The following is a 22,854-nucleotide window of genomic DNA, read 5'->3' as shown; positions in this document are numbered from 1 at the left end:
CACCTTTGAGCTGACATCTAAAGGCCCTGCCCTGGCCCCAAACTCATGTCTCTTCTCATGGGGGATCTCTCTAGGTTCCCCATTCCAGCTCATGGCAATGCCATCTTCCCAGGTGCTCAGTGCTGTTCCCTCCCCGCTGATCCCCAGCTCCCACCCTCACCCTCCAGGCTGTCCTCCCTGCAGCAGCCAGAAGGCGCCTGTGAGCACCCAAGCCAGGTTCCATCCCTCCTCAGTCCGCTGCCCTCCAGGGCTCCCATCTCCCTTGGGATAAAGGAATACGTGCTCCCTGGGGCCCACAGACCCTGCATGACCTGCCCCCATCACCTCCTTGCTCTCACCCCCGCACCCTCGCTCACTCTGCTCCAGCCACATAGGCGTCCTGGCTGCTTTTCCAACATGTCAGGCAGTCCTGCCCCAGGACCTTTGCACAGGCTGTCCCCATGGCTCACTTTCTCATCTCCTTCAGGACTTGTGTGTAAAAATGACACTAGTAACAGCACATCCTACCATGTCACTTTCTCATCTCCTTCAGGACTTGTGTGTAAAAATATGACACTAGTAACAGCACATCCTACCATGTCCCCCTTTGCTCTTTACAGCACAGCTGACATCCCATACATTTTGCTTACTGCCTGTCTCTCTCACTGGTGTCAGCTTGAGGGCGGGGATCAGACCTGCTGTGTTGGTGCTGTTTCCCAGTACTTGTGAGGTGAGTGACATGTTCATGAATGCCAGGGGCCCAGACTCACCCCAGGGCCAGGAGACCCACTGTCTTTCATGCCCAATAGACGCCCACCACTCAGGTGTCACGGGAACGGGGCAGAGGCTGAGAAGGCAGTAGGAGAGGGCAGCCATCTTCTCCAAACAAGAGAGGGGTCAAAGCCAGAGGGTGCTGCTTGACTGTCCGCAGAGGGGGCCCACTGCCACAGCCACCTCAGCCCCACCTGCCTGAGGGGCCAGAAAGCCTTCGGAGAGGAAAGTGTGCAGATACAAGCTGTGGACATGAGCGTGGGAAGGAGCCCTCCTCCCTGGGGGCTGGGAGCTGAGGGGCCAGGCCACTGGGGAGACCGCCTTCCTGTCGCCCAGGCACCACTCAGAAATGAAGACACACCAACGACATGGACCTGTAATCGCAGTGCTCATGAGCCTTTAATTCATTATGAACCTAGAGGCAGGGAAATTAGGCAAAAAATACAGCACATCCTTAATCCTGGGTCGGAAAAAAATGAGGGTGGGTGGGGTTTCTGTTTTTGCACATAGACATATATCTTTGTGGGGAAATGTGTTTCTCTTTGCTGTGCGGCGACCTGTCTGCACAAGTCATCCCGGAACCCATGACAGGGGCGCGACCCAGAGACCCCGCCACGGGGCTGGCTATCCCTCAGACCCCCAGGACCCCATGGGCCACAGAGTGTCTGCCTGCTTCTTTTTATTTTCTTTACAATATAAATAGCATTTTCAAACTACATATGAATACAGAGATGGCGCCACCAGGCGGGGCTGCTGCATGCAGAGGGAGACCCCCACATCTCGGCTGACTCCCCTCAGTCCCTCCCGCCCCCGCCCACACGGACAACTGCCCTCCTCCCCCCACCAAGGGAATGAAAGGTTCTTGGCTCATTTACATACTCTCCATTTTCCTTAAATAGTTTTCTCTGGCCTGGCAAGCGTTAGAACACTTTTTTTTTTAATTAAAAAACGTATACACGTAAATGACGCTGTCAGTCCTGCAGGAAGAGGGCACGGAAGGGATGGAGAGCGCGGAGCCCTTCCCGAGCTCGCGGGAAAGCGTGTTTCTCTCTCCTGAGTCCACCCACCACTGGTCAGAGGCAGATTCCTTCACGCTGAAAGCAGCAATGCCCTCTCCCTCTCTTGCTCACTCTCCCAGACACACGGGTCACAGAAAGGACAGAGGACGCTGCCAGCCCCTCGGGGTCCCAGGAAGCCCTCCCCATGCCCTTTCCCCATGTAGGGCTGCAGCCAAAGCAGGGGCACCAGGAGCCTGGGGACACAGGCTGGACTTGGGCCACCTGGAGGCCTGATTCGGCTCTGTGTCCTCCCTCCCCGGAAGCCGGGAGCCCATCTGCTCCGCTGAAGGCCACCCACACTGGGGCTCCCTCCCCTGAGCAGGATGAGGGGCTCCTGGGTGCACCAGGGGCATTCAGTCTGCACAGAGCCCCCTCGCATACTGCAGGCCTCACTGTGGAATGGTTCTCACGGGGGAAGAAGCAAAAGATGGAACAAACCAGAAGAGATTGTTTATTTGCAAAGGTGCTCAGACAGGAGGGAGGCTCCTAGACACCGTGGCCAGCACTTGGCCACTAAAAGGTCCTCCAACCTCCTCCTGTCCCTCCTCCTGCCTGGCCAGAGAGGGGCTGGCACTGTGGCCAGCTGCGCAGACAGACCTTCACAAAGTCAGGGAGAGAGCAGAGTGACAGGGCATGGCCTGTCGCTGGGTGTCATCCCCCCTCCAGGCCTCACCGCACTTCCCTGCCTGCTCACAGAGGAATAAGATCTTAAAATAACAACAAACAAAAAAATGAGATGCTTTTGTCTCCCTCAGCACGTCTCGGTTCTAATAAAAAGAATATTTTTTGTTTTGTTTTTAAAGCCACAAATCTACAAAACAACTTTAGGGACTTTTTTCCTCTTCTTTGTTTTCCTTTTTTCTTGAGTTTTTTAAACAATAAGTATTTATAGAAAGAGCCTCACAAAGGAGATTTATGTACAGGAGTCACAATCTCAAAGGCTGCTCAGGAGGCAGGCAACGCAGTAGCACCTTTTCAAGAAGAAGAGCTTACGTGGTTTACGAATCTGAGTAGTAGGGGTGGCGCGAGCCCCAGCCGATGCCCCCAGAGCCGGCACGGCCCCACTCCCTGAGTCTGGGCCCTGCAGCATCCTGCTTGCTCCTGTCCCCGCAGAGCATGGAGGTAGCCTCTCGGGGCGGGGAGGCGAGGACAGGAATTCACAGCAAGCAAATGCCCGGGCCGCTGCCGCCTGCTTTGCTGGGCTGAGGGGTGGCTGGGCGCTGGCTGGCGGTCCTAGAAGGGGGCTCTGGGCCGGCACTGGGCCTGCAGCAGGCTCTCCATGAAGGCCAGGTAGTCTGGGTTCCGCCCCGAGTCCTCGGCGGCACGTGGAGTGCCCACGCGCGGGCGCTTGGCGGCCTTCACCTCCTCTCCAGGGAAGGCGCTTTCCTGCGGCGCCCCGGTGCTGACTGACTGTGGGGGACCAGACAGCACAGGAGTTAGTGCAGAAGGGGTTGTCATGGACTGAAGGTTTATGTCCCCCAAATTCCTGTGTTGAAGCTCTATCCACCAGTGTGATGGTATTAGGGGTGGGGCCTTTGGGAAGGCATTAGGCCATGATGGTGAGACCCTTTGAGTGGGATTAGAACCCTTACAAAAAGGACCCCAGAGCACGCCTGTGCGGCTCAAGTGCTCTCCCCCCACCACCACTCCCTCCCTCCCCCGCAACACACACACACACACATAAGGACCCCAGAAGGGGGCTGGCTGTGAACTAGGAAGTGGGTCTCACCAGACACCAGATCTTCCAGCACCTTGATCTTGGACTTCCTGCTTCCAGGACTTTGGGAAGCAATGTCTGTGGTTTAGGCTGCCCAGTCCGTGGTCTGTTATAGCAGCCAGGACAGGCTGAAACAAGGGCTCCACTGGGGCCTGCCCTGTGGGGGCCCAAGGCCACTGTCCCTCACCTAATACCTTCCGAGAGGGACAGTTAGTCCCTGGGATGGCTTCTCCTTCTCAGTGCTCCTGTCTGTCTCTGTGTAAACCCCCAATCCTATGCCTGAGCCTCCCAGCAGGTGGGCCCGGAGGGGATCCAACACCTCCGTTACTGGCTCTAGAAAGGGGGTGGCCGGGCCATGAGGAGTGATGGGGGTGCAGCTGCTCATCTGTCTGGCAGCTCCAGTCCATTCCCCAAGGGAACCTGGTGTCTGAGGTCAGCTGTGCAAACCCCCCGTCATGCCCCCGAGCTCTTACTTTGAGCTCAATCACCCGCAGCCGCAGCCGCCTGCTCCTCAAAACCTGGCCTTTGGATTAAACACAAAAGAAAGGGAACAGTGACGGGCGGGGAGGAAAGGCCCATCGCTTCCCACCTCCCGGACTCACTGTTCCCTTTGAAAGGGATGAGCTTTAGAAAGTGTCTCTTTCTGCACCGCCAACCTTGGAGTTCAGACTGTGTGTGCAGGCGGCAGCTGCTCCACGTGCAGGACGTGTCACCAGGCGCCTGCCTGCTGCAGGTTCATCTCCTCCTCCCTGCGCTGTTACTGGGAAGGGCCCTCCAACGTGCTCCCACCTGCCAGACCATGCTCACTCCTGGGAGCTGCCCCCCAGGGGAGCAAAGGACACGGCAGGGAGGTCAAGGCCACATCCCATGACTCCCGAGGGCTTCTGAGGGCAGCCCACCTTGTGCAGCCACTTACCAGCCGTGACCGGACCCTCTTGGGCAGCTCCTCATCCAGGGTGAAGATGTCGCCGCGCTTCACTGTCAGCTGGGACCCGTCCTCAAACTCCACCTGTCCGAGGGCACAGTTCTCAGGCTGGTGCCCAGCACCAATGACTGACTCCCAAGGTCCCACCACCCAGGCCACCGCTGCTCAACTGCCAAGCAGGGTGCTGGTCCAGGGCATCCCCACCTTCCCACTCATGTCCCCACTCATCAAGTAAGGGCAACAAGAGGAAAGGGATGTGATTAAAAATGGAGGGTTGCCCGGCCAGCAAACTGCCAAGCAGGGTGCTGGTCCAGGGCATCCCCACCAGCCCACTCATGTCCCCACTCATCAAGTAAGGGCAACGAGAGGAAAGGGATGTGATTAAAAATGATGGAGGGTTGCCCGGCCAGCATGGCTCAGTGGTTGAACATTGACCTATGAACCAGGAGGTCATGGTTCCATTCACAGTCAGGGCACATGACCGGGTTGCGGGCTCCATCTCCTGTGTGGGACGTGCAGAAGGCAACCAGCCAATCAATGATTCTGTCTCATCATTGATGTTTCTCTCTCTCTCTCCCTCTCCCTTCCTCTCTGAAATCAATATATTTTTTTTTTAATTTTTTTTTTTCTTCAAAGTGATGAAGGGTCCAGACTGTTTTGTTTTCTCTGGTAAGAGAAAGCAAAACAGCAAGGAATTCGTAGTCATTGTCTGTGGTGCTGGGACACGGGTGGTTTTTCTTCTAGGGTTCCACGCTTGTAAATAATTTCCCTTCCACAATCATGGGAAGGAACAACCATCCGTCCTCATTTAAAAAAAAAAATCAGGGACACTGAGCTGTATGCTTAAAATGGTTAAACAGTATATTTTATGTTATCTATGTCTTCCCACACAAAAAATTGAGAAAACATCTGTAAGGGGGAAATATTAAACAATTTGAGGCCCCTTCCAGCTTAAAAATATAACAAGCCCTAACTTTCTAGGTTAAGTGGGCAAAGATGTGCAGTCCCCAACAGCACACTCGAGGGCCCCACCCAAGCCTGCGGGTCCCCTGCCTCCTATACCTGGAAGACAGCACCCTGCTCACCTGATAGATGTGACTGGTCACAGAGGAAATGAACTTGGCCTTGTAGATGTTTCCATCAGTCCACCGGAGTTCAACAAACTCCCCCTCGGGTGGGGGTCCCAGCCGGACACAGTCTCGACTCTGTTAGAAGCAAGAATGTGTGTGTGTAGGGGGTCAATTGGGGGAAAGGAGACATATGTAAAACTTTAAACAATTATGTTATCTATGTCTTCCCACACAAAAAAATTGAGAAAACATCTGTAAGGGGGAAATATTAAACAATTTGAGGCCCCTTCCAGCTTAAAAATATAACAAGCCCTAACTTTCTAGGTTAAGTGGGCAAAGATGTGCAGTCCCCAACAGCACACTCGAGGGCCCCACCCAAGCCTGCGGGTCCCCTGCCTCCTATACCTGGAAGACAGCACCCTGCTCACCTGATAGATGTGACTGGTCACAGAGGAAATGAACTTGGCCTTGTAGATGTTTCCATCAGTCCACCGGAGTTCAACAAACTCCCCCTCGGGTGGGGGTCCCAGCCGGACACAGTCTCGACTCTGTTAGAAGCAAGAATGTGTGTGTGTGTAGGGGGTCAATTGGGGGAAAAGGAGACATATGTAAAACTTTAAACAACAAAAAAAAGAAGCAAGAATGTGGCAGGAGGTGAGACGGGGGTCCCTGGGCACCGGCACCCACCTGTGGGCTCTGTGGGGTTAGATCCTCCCCATGCTCTACTGCCTGTGGAAGCCAGTGGCGCTCTCTGAGCATACAGGATCGGGTGCTGGGCAGGGGTGGGAGGTGGAGGAGATGCAGTGCCCACCCTGGGGGGCCGCCCTTGCTGTAGGCTCATCCAGACCGACAATGCTTTCTGCTAAGCCTATGGCCTAGACCTGTTCAGTGGGGTCATAGGTGACCCTGGACACAGGTGACTCCTTTGAGGGATTGGGGCCACTCCTGACTTCTTAACAGCAGCCCCTGCCCACCCTGTGCCCGCCTACAGCTCACAGTGATGCTCTCCGGGTACAGGTTGTCACTGTAGGACCCGTCATCAAAGTTCACTTCATAGAAGGTCTGCGTGGTGGAGCCGATAACACGGCACCGGTAGTAAAGCCCGTTGCGGTTCTTGGTGATGACCACCTGGCCTAAGGACACAGCTCTCAGGAACTGGACCTGGGGCGGAGGGGAGAGGGCCGCGTCAGCGCTCGGGCTGTGGGTGGGCAATGGGAGGGGGCGGAAGGGCTGGGCACTCACGGCATGGCCGCCCGACTTGTGCTTGAAGCAGGTGATGGAGACGACGTAGGGCCAGTCATCTGGCTCCATGAGGACCCCTGCGGCGTGGGCGCAGGTCACGTGGAAGGAAGTGGAGCAGTGCTCGCAGGAGCACTGGATACAGGCCCCAGACACCTTCTTCATCCGCTTCCGGCAGTACACGCATTTCTGGGGTGACATGGAGAGGAAATGGGGCTCTTGCCGGCACCTGGTGCTGGGAGCCCCCCCACTGAGCTTCCAGGACTGTTTCCTAGGAGTGACCCCCAAGGCCCAGGGCTGGGAGGCAGGGGCCCCGGCAGCCTGGCCTTGGCTAGAGTCACCTGGGAAAAGCCCAGGGAGTCCGATGAGCAAGGGGCAGAGTGTCCCTCGCCACAGTGGACAGCCCCTCAAACCAACTGGCCTATGGCTCCCTCCCACCTGCAGGAGCACTCCCAGGACCCTCCCACACCGGCCCCTCTGCAGAGGTGCCTGCAGCAGGCACCAATCAGCCACATGGCGGAACACAATTCAGCCAACAACAAGCATGAGGCACTGACACTCACTACAACGTGGTGGGCCTGACACACCATGCTCAGTGGGAGAAGCCAGACACCACAGGCCACACAGTGTGTGCTGCCATTTATGTGAAATGTCCAGGCAGGTACATCCAGAGACAGGAAGTGGACTGCCAAGAGCAGGGGGACTGGGGGGCTCTTTTGGGGATGATAGAATGTTCTGGAATTAGAGATGATGATTGTACAACTCTGTGAATGTATTAAAAGCTACTACTGAATGGCTCCCTTTACAATAGTGAATTCTATCTTAATTCTGAATAAAAAGCACTGCAGAGTAGCTTCCTTCAAAAGGAGGAGGGTCTGCGTGAGGGCTCACACCCAGTGGCGGTCCTGTGGTGGGAATGCCCCTGCCTGGGGTGACCTGCTCCTGTGGCGTCAGCACCCCGGGCACCCCCACGCCGGGGCTCAGCAGTCAGCAGGCCCGCTGGTGCCCGTCACTCTGAGCATTTAATAAGCAGCCTTTATCACGCTGTAAACCATGTTCAAAAGCCAGATGAGCACGGCGGCCAAGGGCGCCGCAGGAGCTGCCACACCGATCAATGGCAATGAGATCTCATTATTAAACTGTCAATATCGAATTCTCCCGCCGGCCTTGGGACGGCACTGACATACAACATGCCCCTGCGGCATTAGCCCTCGGTCCGGGGCCTCCGCAGAGCAGAGGGAAGCACAGTGCCTGAGATTCCGGAGGAGCCAGCAGGGCTCCAGATCTTGCACGTGTCACCTGCCCCACCGAGGCCCAGGAGAAACCATCGGCCTAGCCTGACTCAAAACACAATCATCCTCTGCCCCAGTGGGTGGCAGCTCATTATTCTGAGTTTCTGCATCATGAAGAATGTGGGCCAGGCCCCCACCATGCCATCTGTCAGGAGCTGAGCATGGGGTGGGTCCAGTGTCTGGGTTTTTCCAGCACCCATCCCCGCCTGGTGAGGGGATGAGCGCATGGCTCAGGCCACTGGACAGACAGGGCCAGCCCCTGCTCACCAGAACCCCCCAGGCACCAGAGATGGTGGCCAGGGAAGACTGGGGATAGACTGATGGACGAAGACCTGGAGTGACTGTTCCCCAACATGTGGCCTGTATGGCCCGGGAAGATGGGCGGGCGGCTGGGCAAGCAGGAGTTAACCACTGGCTTCCTTGCGCAGCTCCATTAAGCAGTACAAGCCAGCCTCGTGTAAAAGGATTTTTAATTCATCGTTACAAGTGCTGGTAATGAAGAGGCTGCAAGCTGGAAATGTCAGATGCTCCATAAAGCGTCTGGGGGAGGATGGATTACGGGCCGTGCACCGCACCATCACTCCACCTGCATGATGAAGCTTTTATGCCCGTAATCACCTGCAGGCCACCAGCCTCCTCCTGATTGCCCGTCTGCATCCAGCACTCCATGCCTGAGGTCCCCGACCCCACAGGCTCCCGCTGGTGCCCACTCAGCTCTGCCTCGTGGCCCAGCGCCTGTGGGCTTGAGGTGGGTGTCCCTGTTCCTTCCCACAGGACTCCCCACCAGGCCCACTGCCCACAGCCCACGTTCTCTACCTTCTGCCCTCTGAAGGCACATCAAAACCCAGGACTGCCCAGGGAATAAAATGGGAGGAAAAGCTGGGAAATAAAACGGGAAGAAAAGACAGCCATGGATGCTCCAGATGCCCCAACCAAAGTTCCAGCTCCCGGGTGCCACATGACAGTCCCCATCAGAACTGCCACCCCACATCCCTGCGTGGGACACATCCCCAGCATGGCTGCCACACACTCACAGTAACGATAAACCTGAGAGCAGGCACAGGTGCTCAGACAGCATAATCAGGGCTTTGCTGTCAGGCCCCGCCAATGTGCTCCATAAAGATGATACAGAGGGGAAGGCTGAGCACAGAGAGGTCGAGGAGTGTGTTTGGAGTCACACAGCTGGCTGGCGGCCGAGCCAGGAATGGAAGCCAGTGCATGCTAACAGTTACCCTCTGCCCACACTGCCTGCTGCCCCAGAGGTTCACCGAGGATGGCCACATGCTCCTTAGAGGGGAAGCTCGACGTAAACCAAGAGGGGTCAGTTATGAACTCCAACAACTCAACAGTAAACACACAACCTGATTTAAAAATGAGTGAAGGACCTAAATAGACATTTTTCTACAGAAGACGTACAGGTGGCCAAGAGGTACATGAAAAGGTGGTCAGAACCACTGATCATCAGGGAAATCAAAACCACCATGAGCTATCATCACAGGCATCAAGAAGACAAGAGCTCAGTGTGGGTGAGGATGTGGAGAAAAGGGAATCCTCATGCACTGTTGGTGGGGATGTAAACTGGTGCAGCCACTACGGAAAACAGTATGGAGATTCCTCACAAAATTAAAAACAGCGGACATATGACCCAGCAATTTTTATTTCTGGGCATATATACAGAGGAAATGAAAACAGGATACTGAAGAGATAAATATACAGGGTGGGGCAAAGTAGGTTTATACTTGTGAATATGCAAAACAGTTTAGTCTTGTAGCATTATTTATTACTAGAGGCCCAGTGCACAAATTCGTGCACAGGTGGGGTCCCTCTGGGTGGCCTGCAGGGATCAGGCCAAAACCCACAGTCCAACGCTGCTTGCAGCTCCTACCTGCTGCTCCTGCTCATCCCGGCCCCACTGTGCCTGACACGGGCTTGCGCCCAATCAGTCCCTTCCAAGGGGAGTGGTCTGCGGGACTGGGCTGAAACAGGCTCTCCGACATCCCCCGAGGGGTCCCGGATTGCAAGAGGGCACAGGCTAGGCTCAGCCGCCTTAGCATATCATTAACATATTACACTTTGATTGTTTGTTTGGTTGTTCTGCCATTCGGTCTATTTGCATATTACCCTTTTATTATATAGGATATTATATGCCATATGAATAATTGTAAGCCTATTTTTGCCCCACCCTGTATACACCCCTGTGTTCCCTGTAGCATTATTCACCATAGCCAAGACATGGAAACAACCTAATTAGCATATCATTAACATATTACACTTTGATTGTTTGTTTGGTTGTTCTGCCATTCGGTCTATTTGCATATTACCCTTTTATTATATAGGATATTATATGCCATATGAATAATTGTAAGCCTATTTTTGCCCCACCCTGTATACACCCCTGTGTTCCCTGTAGCATTATTCACCATAGCCAAGACATGGAAACAACCTAAGTGCCCACTGATAGATGAATACATAGAGAAATGTGATCCATTCACACAGTGGAATATTATTCAGCCATGATAAAAAAAATACTGCCATTTGTGACAACAAGGAGGGACCGTAAGAGCATTATGTTCAGCGAGAGAAACTAGAGGCAGCGACCAAATGCTGCAGGATTCCACTGAAAGGAGGTGCACACAACAGTCAGACTCAGAGAAGCAGTGGCGGGAGGAGTGGGTGCCAGGAGAGGGATGTTGTTCATCAATGGGTATGAGTTTCAGTTACACACGCTGCATATATCCCAGAGCTCTGCCACACAACACTGTGCCTATAGCTAGCAATACTGTACCGTGCACCTAAAATTTTATTCAGAAGGGAGATCTCATGCTAAGTGTTTTTACCACGATAAAAAAAAAAAAAAAAAAAAAAAAAAGAGGGGCTAGTTAGGTAGCAAGAAAAGTACAGGACAAGATCCAGGGGTCCTACCAGCTTCCACCGCTGCTCAGGGATGGCGCTGATGTCCACAGGATGGCGCTCCATCACGTTCAGAAACCGAACTTCAGGGACTGCGATGGCGCAGATCACATGGACCCATCTGGGGGAGCATGAGAGGTCATGGGTGCCCCCTGCCCCCTCCCTGCCCCTATCCACAGTGTTCTATTGGCACTGCCCCTATCCACAGTGCTGTTGCTGGCCGTTCAGGGCTTACAGGACTTTAAGGGATAATCTAATCTGAACAATTATTTGCTCTTCCTGGTCCCCCCACCCCAACTCGAGGCCCTGAGGAGGAACCGACACCTCTAGGGGCACACACCCAGGAGAAGCAGCACCCCTTCTACCCACCTCTTGTCTGTTGTCATCTGCAAAGCTCCTCCCCGGAGGTTGCACAGGCAGCACTCCTGCAGGGAACAGACAAGCCCATGGTGAGGGGGGCACAGGGGAGGGCTGCCCCCATGCTGCTCTGCGGCCTGGTCCATCCCCTGTCCCCCGGTCCTTACATTTCAAGCTAGCAGTCACCAAAGGGAGGGGCCAGGAGTGCGTCGGGCTCCACCCCCTCACTGCCAAGGTGAAGAAACCAAGGCCCTTGGAGGTGAGGTCGCCAGCCCAGGGTCACTGCGGGATCGGGCAAGCCCAGGGCCCAGGCCTGGCTCCCCCATGGGACTGGACAGCTCTCAGAGTACCACCCCAGCTGCAGGGGTGAGTTACCGCAGTCCAGGCGTGGGCCGTGCACCGGGAACACGTCCAGCCTTCGTTGACCAGCTCCGGGCGGATGCCGTAGCAACCTGGAAGGCAGCGGAGGACGGCTGAGCCAGGTGCACCTGTCACTGCAGCTGCACGCGAAGCTCGGGGCCTCCTGGAACCCAGCCTCGGCTCTGGGGGAACTGCTCTCACCTCCTCTGCCTCAGTCCCAGCCACGGCACACAGGGCAGGAGGAGGGTCTGGAAACAGATGCTGGGAAGGGGAGCAGGGCCCTGTCACTGCCCCCACCCCCTTCTCCCTAAGCTTTGCTGAGTTGAGACTCTGGGAAAGTGACCAAGAAGTTGTATAACATGCAAAGTCAGCCTGGACATTGGAGTTAGGATGGGCTGGGCTGGGTGGGCCGGCCCAGTGTTCAGGCGAACAGCTATTTCTGAAACACAAGTCAGGTTCTGAGTCACCAAGGGGATTTGCTTTGAAACGTGGTCATGGTTCAGAAACAGGGAGAGGGCACAGAGAAGGAGGCAAACAGACGGTGCTGCCCAGAACAAGGGGCTCTGCCTCACCCTTGGGTCACTGCCCAGCAGCACTGCAGGGCCCTCAGCCTTCAGGGCTGGTCGCTCACCAAATGGGCTTGGCTGGCTGCAGTGGGCAGCAGCCAGTTGCTAAGGGGTCCCTAGAGGAGACCCCAAAGGACAAGTGCCCAAGAGCCTACACTGGACCCCTTTGTGCTGTCCCAAGGCATTCAGCCAAGGTCAGTGCCTGGGGGGCCTGGCTCCTGGAGGAAGTAGGGGCTCACTTCCCTCCAGAGCCAGGTCTCAAGGAGCACACCTGTGCTAAGCCTTCTGCCTCCTGAGGTCAGTGAGGGAGGCGCCTCTTCCTCTGAGAACCCAACCACAGGCCTAGAGTGGTCCCTGGGAGCCTGCCCTGGAGAGCATCTCACTGAGCCAACAGGCTCCCGGACAGGAGACAGAATGACCCCAGGCAGCCTCTGCTGGGACAGAGGAGGGACAGACGAGGGACTGAGACCTTCGGCTGCTCTCCTCTGTAGGACGGGAAATTACATGGTCCCAGAAGGCTCTCTTCCTTCCTGAGATCTCAGCCTCCCATTCCCTGCCCTGATGCTGAAGGGGGCAGAGGTCCATTCTCCTGTCTCCTTGGGCTATGCTTCAGGGTCTGGGAGAGGGTGGCTGCTGACACCAGACATATCAGATCCCGGACCTCTCTAGAGTCACATCTTTACCATCAACTCTGGCCCCAAAGCAGAGTTTAGAATCATGATGTTGCCTAACCAGCACCTAATCACTTCCTGCGGCACCCAGGCCCAGAGAACCCGCGGGCCGTAGTTTGCCCACGGCTGGTTTAGAATCATGATGTTGCCTAACAAGCACCTAATCACTTCCTGTGGCACCCAGGCCCAGAGGGCAGGGCAAGGCTCAGCAGAACTGGCTGGAAGGAGGCTGATCAAGCAGGCCCACCTTGGCCAGGTGAAAGGGCAAGAAGTCTTCCCCTGAAGGCCAGGACCCCGCCCCAGGACCCAGGGCCTGTGACAGCCCCGAAACAGCAGCCGAGGGGAAGGGACTCTGGCTCCAGAGCCGAGACGGTGGCCATCCTAGAAGGGCGAGCACGGCTGCATGCCGCAGCCCCCACAGTCCTCCTTCAGCCCAGCTGCCTGTCGTCTGGGACCCCACTCACTGGCATGGACCTGCAGGCAGCACTTGGCACAGGCGATCAGCAAGCTGGTCCCGTCATCACCGATGTAGGAGTTTGCGGGGAGTGGCTCTGTGTTCTCGGCGCTGGAGGTGAAGCACATCTCAGGGATCAGCGGCCGTGTCTTCTGGCCACACTTGGAAGGTGGTATGGAAGGGCCCTCCCCGAGGGAGGCCTGTGAGGCCTCCTTCTCCATCTGTAGGGACTGTAGAAGGGGGGTGCCTCCAGTGGAGAGCCCAGTATGGGGCCACCTGTCATAATTAAACCAGGCTTCGGGGCCATCCTTGCCACCTCCCTTGGTCCACTCCTCAAGCTGCTTCTATATCCAAACACAGCCCTAGCCTGCCTCCCACCTTCCCAGCTATTGCACTGGGGCCTCCTACCAGGACACCTGCAGCTGGCCCTGAAGGGCCTCCCCAGTGCACCCTCCCAGCCCTCAACCCTGCTCTCCCAAACACAGTCAGGTCTTGTTCTGCCCCCACTGAAAACCCTCCATTAGGGTCACATCTGGACGCAGCACTGACACCACCCTGCTGCCCTCACCCTCTTGCCTTCACAGCCCCTTACCCACTTCCTCTAGCCACATGGGCCCTGCTCTTCCTTCAACACCCCACATGCCATCCTGCCCCAGGGCCTTTGCACACACTGTTTCCCCTGCCTGGAGCACTCAGATCTCTGTTCTGGACCCTGCCCTGCCCAGGTGACTAGTAGCCCTAGCCCGTTGCTCTGCTATCTGTCTCTGTGGTCCAGATTGCCACCTGATGCCATGTTATCTGTGTACCTATGTAGATGTCCCCCCACCTCCAATATGTACTCCATGATGGCTGTAATGAGTTCTCCAGATCTCCCCATGTGCTGAAATGACCCTGCCAAGGCACTGGGATCTAGCACCCCCATGCCTATCACAGGGCATGGGGCTCCCAAAAGAGCCTCCCCAGGCCCTCCAAGGTGTGAGAGGAGGATTTGCCCCTGCTCTTGACCCAGGAGGAAAGAGCTCCACTGGAGAACTTTGGCCTCACGGGCCAGGTGTCAGGAGGATGGTGGCACCTCAGATTAGGGGACTAGCTTTGAAACAAGAGCCTCACATCAGTCTCTCCCCACCCCTCTAACCTGCCCCGAATGACTTCTTTCCAAACAGGCAGCATGTCCTGCTTAGAGCGAGGGCCCTGACAGTTTTGGAAACGGTTGGCCCACAAGCCCACCGGCATTGCGGGCTGATTAAAGTTAGCCACGACTCTTTGCTTAACAGCTGGAATTAAGAAGATTCACGTCTGAAGTTGGAGGTGCCAGCACTCTGGCTCCAGCAGCCTTTCCAGCAGCACTGAGGGGGATGTGCCTGGAGGAGACATCTGGATAGCACCTGTTTCCTCCCCCAGACGCTGAGTCTGCTTACAGACAGTGAGTCTGGGCAGCTCTAGAGACGGGCACGCTGCCCTTGGCAGGGGCACAGACCCCTGGGCAGCTCAGCTACTGTGTAGAAAGCACCAGGCACTAGGCTAGGAGCACAAGACCCAGAAAAGCAAGCAAGACTTGGCTCTGTCTTCCAGGGATTCACAGTCCAGGGGTCAACAACACAGAGGCAGGAACAAGAGCAGAGCAGAGTGGGGAGCCCAAGGTGGGGCATTCCAAAGCCAGCCTGGGGACAGCAGGTCTGGGAAGGCTTCCTGGAAGAGGTGGCAAATGAGTGAACTCAAAGAATGAACAAAAATCTGACTGGCAAGGCAGGGGGTTGGGGGTGGGAGACCCTGGGGGACATCGAAGAGCACACTGTTGCTGTGTGTGTGGGGGGTAGGGGGGCAGTTGTCAAAGGCCACAGGGCATGTGGCCCGGCTGAAGGCTGTGGTGAGCCTGGCAGAGTCTCCAGCCAGGGAGTACACAGATGGAGCAGCATCCCAAATGCCTGTCCTGGCCATGGTGAGGCGCTAACAGGAAGGACAGGGGCCCTGTGGGGGGAGGAAAGGGCTGGAAAGCAGGCAATGGTCAGGGCAGGGGAGGGGGACAAGGGGTTGAAATAAGAGGGAAACTGGGCAGGCTGATGGCACAGAACAGAGTGCAGGGAGATGCCAGGTCCCCAACTTGGGAAACATGGGACAGAGGGGGCCCCAGTCTGGAAAGTGCAGAACGCTATGTGCCTGGTTCAGGGGTGAGCCATCAGGTCTTCATAGCTCTGGTGTCCCAGCTGGGTCACAGCGGGTCTTTGCCCTGGCCCCAGCCCACTTCTGGGACTTGGCTGGTCATCACCCATGCCCTCTGGCCCCAGCTGGTGCCAACCCCAGGCCAAGTTGAGGAACTTTCTGAGGACAGTGGCCATGATGCCTCCATGCCGTAACCCCACCCCTCGGTCTGATACCCCATTTTTATTTCCATTGAAAAATCACCTTTAGATAAAACTCAGAAACTGGGCCCTTTCCCCCCAGCCCTCATAAAGGGAGGCTCCCGCACACCCTGAACTGTGTAGAAGCCCGCACACGGGCTTCTTCCTGTGACTGGCCCACCCCCACCTGTCCCATTTCCATCCTCCAGGCTCTACCTGATCCCACTGTGGCTCCTGCAGCAAATGGGTTCTCCTTCCCCACCACCCGCCCCAGAGTTCCTGTTCAGCAGAGCAAATGGTGGCACCGAGGGGAACAGACGGCGCCCTGTGTGGCCCTTTGGGGCCGTGCGCTCACCTGGCTGTACGGGTAGAAGAGGGTGCAGATGGCGCAGTAGGGCTCGGTGAGGGCAGCCACCGCGTTGAACTTCCTCTCAGCCTGGAAGCTGGCAGCCTTGTTCTTCCACTGCAGGGACAGCAGGGACCTCAGGGCCTCGGGGTCACTCATGTCCTCCTCCCCGGAGAAAGGGAAGGCTTCTAGAGTAAGGGGGGTGGGGGAGAAAAAGTTAAACCTCGCCTGAGGTTCACTCCCCACCTTGAAGGGTGGGTGTTTTACTGCCCAGAGAATTCTTGGTGATGTGTCCCCACTTACACAGCCCCCAAGTCTCTCTGCAGAGAGGCCACCAAGCCACCCAGGATGGGGTGGAGGGGGCTGGTCCTGTCTGGGGGTGGGAGATGGGCTGAGCCAAACCTTGGCAGGTCAGGTAGGATCTTGAGTTCAAAGGAGCCAAGAGAGTGTGGCTGGGAGTTGTGGAGGAGAAGTGGGTAGGAGGGGGTGAGGTGGTGTCACCAGAAAGTCCTATTAAGGCAGTGGTTCTCAACCTTCCTAATGCCGCCACCCCTCATGTTGTGGTGACCCCCAACCATAAAATTATTTTTGTTGCTACTTCATAACTGTAATTTTGCTACTGTTATGAATCGTAATGTAAATATCTGATATGCAGGATGTATTTTCATTGTTACAAATTGAACATAATTAAAGCATAGTGATTAATCACAAAAACAATATGTAATTATATATGTGTTTTCCAATGGTCTTAGGCGACCCCTGTGAAAGGGTCGTTCGACCCTCAAAGGGGTCGCAACCCACAGGCTGAGAACCGCTGCATTAAGGGAAGATGGAGGTCACTAATTAGCGGGTCTCTTCTGTCCCCCCTCCCCCGCCCTGCCTGTCATCACCTCTCAGCCTCCATTACCAGCCCCTGTCCCCGAAGTCTCATTGCTGGGTTTCCTGAGCACCTGAGACTCAGCGCTCCCCTGGGAGCCTGCCCTGGAAACCAGTGCTCAATCCTGAGGCCCCAACCTTCACAGCGGCATCTTCCTCGAGACCCCTTCCACTCCTGGGAGCTCAGTGCTGTGATCCATGGAGCTTCTAGAACCCTCCCTGCCCTAGCCTTCAAATTAGATTCAGAATAAAAGAAGCCATCCAGAAGATTTTCAAATTCCACGTGCTTCTTAAGCGGAAGGCTAAAGCAGAAGATGAAAAACTGGCTTCCCAGGGTTTCTGCCCACGAGATAGCAGCTCTGACTCTAGCCGAGTGTTAAGTACAAGCTTCTCATCTCCAAGCCTCCGCCGCTACGGCTCGGCGGCTCCAGATCCAGTTCCCACAGCCCAGCGGCTGAAAGAGTCACTTCTGCTGCAACTGGTGGCTCCCCAGCCCTGTGTCACCTCTCTCCCCCCACCCCCCCATGTCCAGCCATAGGTCTAAGCCCTGGGTGTCTCTAATGACAGCTGTCTGCCTGGGGAGGGGTGTTTCAAAGGTTTCCTCTAGTCACAGAGCCTAGGGCCGGAGCAGGCAGGGGACAGCAACCTCGCTCACCCTCATCACTGGATGCCTCTTGCTTGACCACTGACAGAGGGGACCGGGTGGGCGGCTTGCCCAGAGGGTGGCGCCGGCTCTTCTTGATCTCCATCTTCAACTTGGAAAACGTTGACTGAGCCTGAAACACAGGACAGGAAGTGTCTTTGAGTCACAGCTCAGAGACGGGAGCAGGTTCAGCTCAGTGGTGCCTCAGTTTCCCCAGCAGGAAGAGGTGGCAAGAGCCACTGTGGTTTCTAAACCACACACACACTGCAGGCTTCTGTGAGCCATGGGGGCCATTTCATGAGCAGGGATGCTGTGGCCAGTGCACAGGGACAGGCAGGATCCCCAGCCCCAGGGAGCCTGGAGGGCATCCTACCTGCACTTCGCTGGCTCCACTGTCCTCTTCAGGCTCCGTCAGCTCCATGGGGGCTAGCTGCTCCTTCCAGGCAGGGCCCTTCTGGGGAAAGTGCTCAGACGCCTGCTGGCAGGACACTCGGCCCTTCTCACATGTGGCTTGGCTGGCCCAGGGCACCACATACAACATGGGGATGATGGGGCGGGGCTTGGGCTCCAGCTCCTCGCCAGGTGCCTCGGGGGGCATGACATTGAGGGGCGGTGGCAAGGGGCTCTCCTCAGTGACATCAGGGCCGGGGGTCAGCACTGGGGGCTCCAGTGGGGGCGGTGGCATCTCCTCACCGGGGAACTGGGGGGGCAGGGGTGGTGGCAGCTCGGGTAGGAGTGGGTGGTGAGGGTGCAGGGGGCTCTTCTTCTTCCGGTCACCCTTGGCCTTGGCTGGCCGCAGCTTGCCCCTCCTGTCCTCTGTGAGAAGAGAGGAAAGACCAGTCACAGCTGAGGCCAGTGGCCATGCACCCTCGTGGGAGCCCCCTGACCCAGGCAGGAGCTGGCTGGAGGGGAGGAGAAACCCCTCTGGACTTCCCCAAAAGAACACAGGCTTCGAGCAAGTTAAAATCACTGCCAGTTATGCTGCCAGGTGGCAGGAAACCAGCCACTTCCGAGTCTTGGAGGAGCCCCCACCCCTGCCCTCACCTCTGGGTTCTGTACGTGCTCAAAGCACCTTCTGGAATTAGCTTGAAGTAGAGGAAAGACATGTGTCTTTCCCAAGGGGTGGGGTAGAAGAGGCAGGATTTGTTTTCCTTTCGGATATCTGAGTTTTGTGTATTTCTACAGTAAAAACACACAACTTGTAGAATTTTTTAAAAGCAAAGACTCAAACAATAAACCATAAAGGAGAAGTCACTTAAGTGGAACCAAGAGCAGATGGGCCTGGAGGGCCTGGAACACCCTTCCGCCCCCAAGGGCCGGTGCTGGGGGATTTCCTGACAGGGGACAGGGCGGGTGGGAAGTAGATGAGGCGTGTCTCCCATGGCATTTTAATTGGGGGCCAGGATGGGTGTGTGGTCAGCAGAATCATGGCCCCCAGAGATGCCCATGTCCTAGCTCTGGGACCTGTGAGTGTGGAACCTGACATGGCCATGACTTTGCAGATGGGAGTGGGTTAGTGAAGATGGTCTGGGTGTACTAACAGGGTCCTTAAAAGCAGAGGACCTTTTCCAGCTGTGGTCAGAGGGAGCCATGACTACAGAAGGGTCAGAGAGATGCTGACGCTGGAAGGAGGAGCCACAAGCCCAGGATGCAGTTCCTCCAGAAGCTGGAAATGACCCTCCCCTGAAGCCTCAAAAAGGAACCAGCCTTGCCACACCTGGGTCAGCCCCGGGAGGCCCACGTGAGGCTTCTGACCTCCAGGACTGAAAGCAAATATATGTGTGAGGTCACTGTCGTGGCAGCCCCAGGGACTCTCCTCTCAAGGATGACAGGCATGGTGATGACCTACCAGGGCGAGCTGGGAGCACAGCGAGCTCTAGAGCCCTCAGGCCTTGCCTGCCCCGTCTGGAGAATGGGCACATAGAACATTTGGGTGTCCCAGGTCCCCAGGGGTTTAGGATGCTACATAAAGAGGAACACTGGCTTGGAACCAGGGGACCAACTATCTTGGCTGCCTGCGACGGAGGGGCTCCTGAACACCCCGGATGAGGGTCGTGCTGCTGACAGGACTCGGAGGCCCAGAGTTACCTGTGCTCGACAGTCTCAGGCTGGGAAAATAAGGACAAATGGAGGGCAAGGATCTGTCCCTCTCCATGCGAAACTAGTGACAACAGGAAGTATAATGAGTTCTGGTGTGCAACACGGCATCCACATTTTTACCTCTTGCTATAAAAACCCGTCCATATGTCACCCTTGTTCCTCAGCCAAAGATGACGGAATAAGTGCTGATGACCTTGGGTGAGGGCTTGTCACTTAACCCCTGATCGGCACTGTGACTCCAAGAAGGAACAAGCAAGGAACCTCCCTGCCAGCAGACACCCAGCCCAAAGCACTGAGAGGAGCTGAATCGCCCACTCACTCCCAATAAGGGGGCTGCAGAGCTTGGAACCAGGCCTCTGGAACCATGAGGACATGCCCCAGTCCCCCTCCCCCTCCCCTTCTCCACTCCCTGCTCCCACCCTCCCGCGTCTGCAGCTGCAGCCCTGCACTGGCTGCTGGGACAGCCCATGGTGTCCTTGGCAAGCATAACCTGTGTCTTTCAAGAGAGGCTCCATCAGCCAGAAGACAGGGAATGCTCACCCCCACCCTGGCCCCTGCCTTCTGGTCCTGAGTCTTCTGGAGGCACCAAGGATTCTTCTCTCGCCTTTGCCCCAAGGGGAGCCTTGGTGACCCCCTCCCGCCAGACCCTCATGAGTCTGGTCAAGCTATCTGACCAAGGAAAGCAAATAATAGACCTCCCTCCCCTCCAGTAGTGGACGGCTCCCTACAACAAAGGCCCCTTCCCCGTCCAGGGACGTGGAGGGAGAGAGATGTGGAGCATTGCTCAGTAACACCTGGTAACAGCACCATGGCCCCGGGAGGTGACCAGGAGGTGACCGGCAGGTGACCAGGGGCCTGGAAGATCAGTGGCCAGAGTGGTGTTGGGGCTAATTTACAGAACCAGCACAGAGGATGGCCCTAGAGCCGCTATCCTATTTGTGTAAAAGGCACTTTCAGATAAATGCTTTGTTCTCTAAAGAAATTCAGTATTTCTTTCTCCCTCATAGTCCAAATATTGAATGGAAATCGCACCAGTCTGTCATCCTGAGGACAGTGGGTCCAATTTACTCTCCACTCTGGAGACTCTGCTGTCAAAAAGGTACAAGTTCTGGCCCTTTCCTCATGTCTCCAGGCTCTGGGAAGCCGAGGGAGACAAACACACAGAGGGCCCTTAAGGGGACAAGCCCAAGGTCAGGAAGGATACCTGGGGGCTCAAGGCTCTGTTACCACAGGACTCCCCTCCCACCTCATACCCCATCAGAGGCCACCCTGCCAGACCTCAGCAAGCTCCCTACCTGCTGGGGCCTGAGGAAGCCTCAAAATGGAGCAGAAATGTCACATTAAAAGGGCTTAAGGTCACTCTGGCTGGTATGCTAAGTGGTTAGAGCATCAGCCCCGCACTGAGGGGTCATGGGCTCAATTCCCAAAGGCATGTAACTGGGTTGCAGATTTGATCCCCAACCCCAGTCAGGGCGCATCCTGGAGGCAACCAATTGATGTGTCTCTCACATCAATGTTTCTCTCTCCCCTCCCTTCTACTCTCTCTAAAAATCAATGGAAAAATTATCCTCGGGTGAGGATTAATAGGGAAAAAAAAGGGCTTAGGGTCAAGGGGAAAAAAGGGAGGCTTAGGATCCCAGCCAGTCCCTCCCCAGCAGGTAGGGCCGCCCACCTCCTGGGGTTCAGGACACAGGTGGGCAGAATGCAGGGACCCCGCCACCCTCCCATAGCAGACGAGCTGAGGCCCTTCTAGTACTATTCTTAGAAGTGGGGAGGATGCCACAGCCAAGACCACCCCCTACCCCCATTGGATTTTATCAACCTGACTGGTTCTTTGGAGTTCCCACACCTTCTCTACGGCACCAAGTTCATGGCAGAGGGGAGGGGGAGAGGGGGGTAAGGGGGTGCACTAAGATGATGTGATAGATCTGGGATCCCAAGCTCAACTTCTGCTATATGTTGCCCACAGAAGGGGGTGGTGGCCTCATGACTGCAATCTGGCTTAGAGACACTCCACTCCACACCCTTCCACACCTCTCCACCCCCTGCCCAGTTTGGGCGAGCTGATCTTGGTCCCATAGTCCAGGCCACTCCTGTCAACTCCGCATTCTTCCCATGCAGAGCCCGAGGCAGGGTGCAGCCTGGTGTGGGTGAGGCCTGGATGGACTGTGCTTGGGGGGGGAGGGGGGTCCTACATGGCAATATGTGTTTCCAAGTGAAGACACATAAAGGCCCAGCCCATCTGTTCCCTGCTGGGTACAGAAGCCTTTGCTGTCCTGTCCTAAAGCCAGTCACAAGCTGTCAGGCCACTCCTGAAACCAGGGGCTCCATGACCATCAACTGCCCACAGCGCATACTGCTCACAGGGTACTCCTGTCTCCTCGAGATCCTGGGAGGTCTCAGGGTGGGTCCCTCTGGCTGCGTGCTCTGCCTAGGAGTGTACGGCACTGTGGCGGGACCAGCCCTCCTGCTGCCCCATCTCCCAAACTGTGAGAAAGGCCGTGCCCAACTAGAGGTGGGGCCAGAGCACTGTGACATGGCCATGGCCAGGCAGGAGAAAGGAGCCCCTGCTGTCCCGGCAAACCAGGATTGACACGGCTGCCTTCCTGCCTTCTGCCTGGGGAAGGGTGGGCATGGGGGTGGAGGACAGAGAGAGGCTGCTGGTCCTTCCCAGGGCAGCAGCTCTTCCCAGACCACCCAGCGGCGGGTGCAGAGGGGGACACCTGCAGCTGGGAAGCAGCCTCCCAGACCCTAGGGCCCCATCAGCCAGCCCAGGGTCCCTCCCACCCCCGGGGGCTTCCTCCTGCCCCTCCAGCACCCAGATGCTGTCAGAGCAACAGCAAATGGTCTCCCTTTGCAAACACAAAATTATTGCTCACACATGACATGATCCTTAGCACTTACAGCTTTTAGGGACATTAAGCTGGTATTAAAGGAAGTCTGGAAACCACTTTAAAACCTTCTACTCATTCCCCGATGTGTTTGCTGTCACCCCTGACTGCAAACACTTATTTGATGTGTTCAGAGTTGTCTTCCCACCAAGGGCTCAAGAGATGGCTCCCAGGAGGCTCTCTAGCAGTGGCAGCCACATCCAGTGCCCCCAAGGGACCACTTCCTTTTTAGAAAAAGACCCCCCCCACACAACCCAACTCCTCCTTCTTGGGAACAGGGCTCTGTCACG

General features: G+C 56.2%; 1 protein-coding gene across 2 annotated transcripts in view; it reads right to left on the bottom strand.

The window, feature by feature from the left end:
• Positions 1–1,122: 1,122 nt before the first annotated feature.
• Positions 1,123–22,854, bottom strand: part of KDM4B (lysine (K)-specific demethylase 4B) — a 110,880-nt gene continuing 89,148 nt past the window's right edge. For both annotated transcript variants that reach the window (XM_005884377.2, XM_014531904.1), the window contains 12 exons: positions 17,947–18,389; positions 17,586–17,706; positions 16,064–16,242; positions 13,380–13,599; positions 11,694–11,770; positions 11,331–11,386; positions 10,974–11,082; positions 6,763–6,948; positions 6,517–6,681; positions 5,949–6,068; positions 4,442–4,534; positions 1,123–3,218 (listed from right to left, as the gene is read on the bottom strand). In XM_005884377.2, the coding sequence (XP_005884439.1) occupies positions 3,042–3,218; positions 4,442–4,534; positions 5,949–6,068; positions 6,517–6,681; positions 6,763–6,948; positions 10,974–11,082; positions 11,331–11,386; positions 11,694–11,770; positions 13,380–13,599; positions 16,064–16,242; positions 17,586–17,706; positions 17,947–18,389 (1,946 nt within the window). In that variant the 3' untranslated portion in view covers positions 1,123–3,041. The remainder of the gene's footprint in view (positions 3,219–4,441; positions 4,535–5,948; positions 6,069–6,516; positions 6,682–6,762; positions 6,949–10,973; positions 11,083–11,330; positions 11,387–11,693; positions 11,771–13,379; positions 13,600–16,063; positions 16,243–17,585; positions 17,707–17,946; positions 18,390–22,854) is intronic.

The sequence above is a fragment of the Myotis brandtii genome, unplaced genomic scaffold (genome assembly GCF_000412655.1).
Source record: "Myotis brandtii unplaced genomic scaffold, ASM41265v1 scaffold827, whole genome shotgun sequence".
In the NCBI taxonomy this organism is placed as follows: Eukaryota; Metazoa; Chordata; class Mammalia; order Chiroptera; family Vespertilionidae; genus Myotis; species Myotis brandtii.
This window is presented reverse-complemented; position numbering and strand designations above follow the sequence as displayed.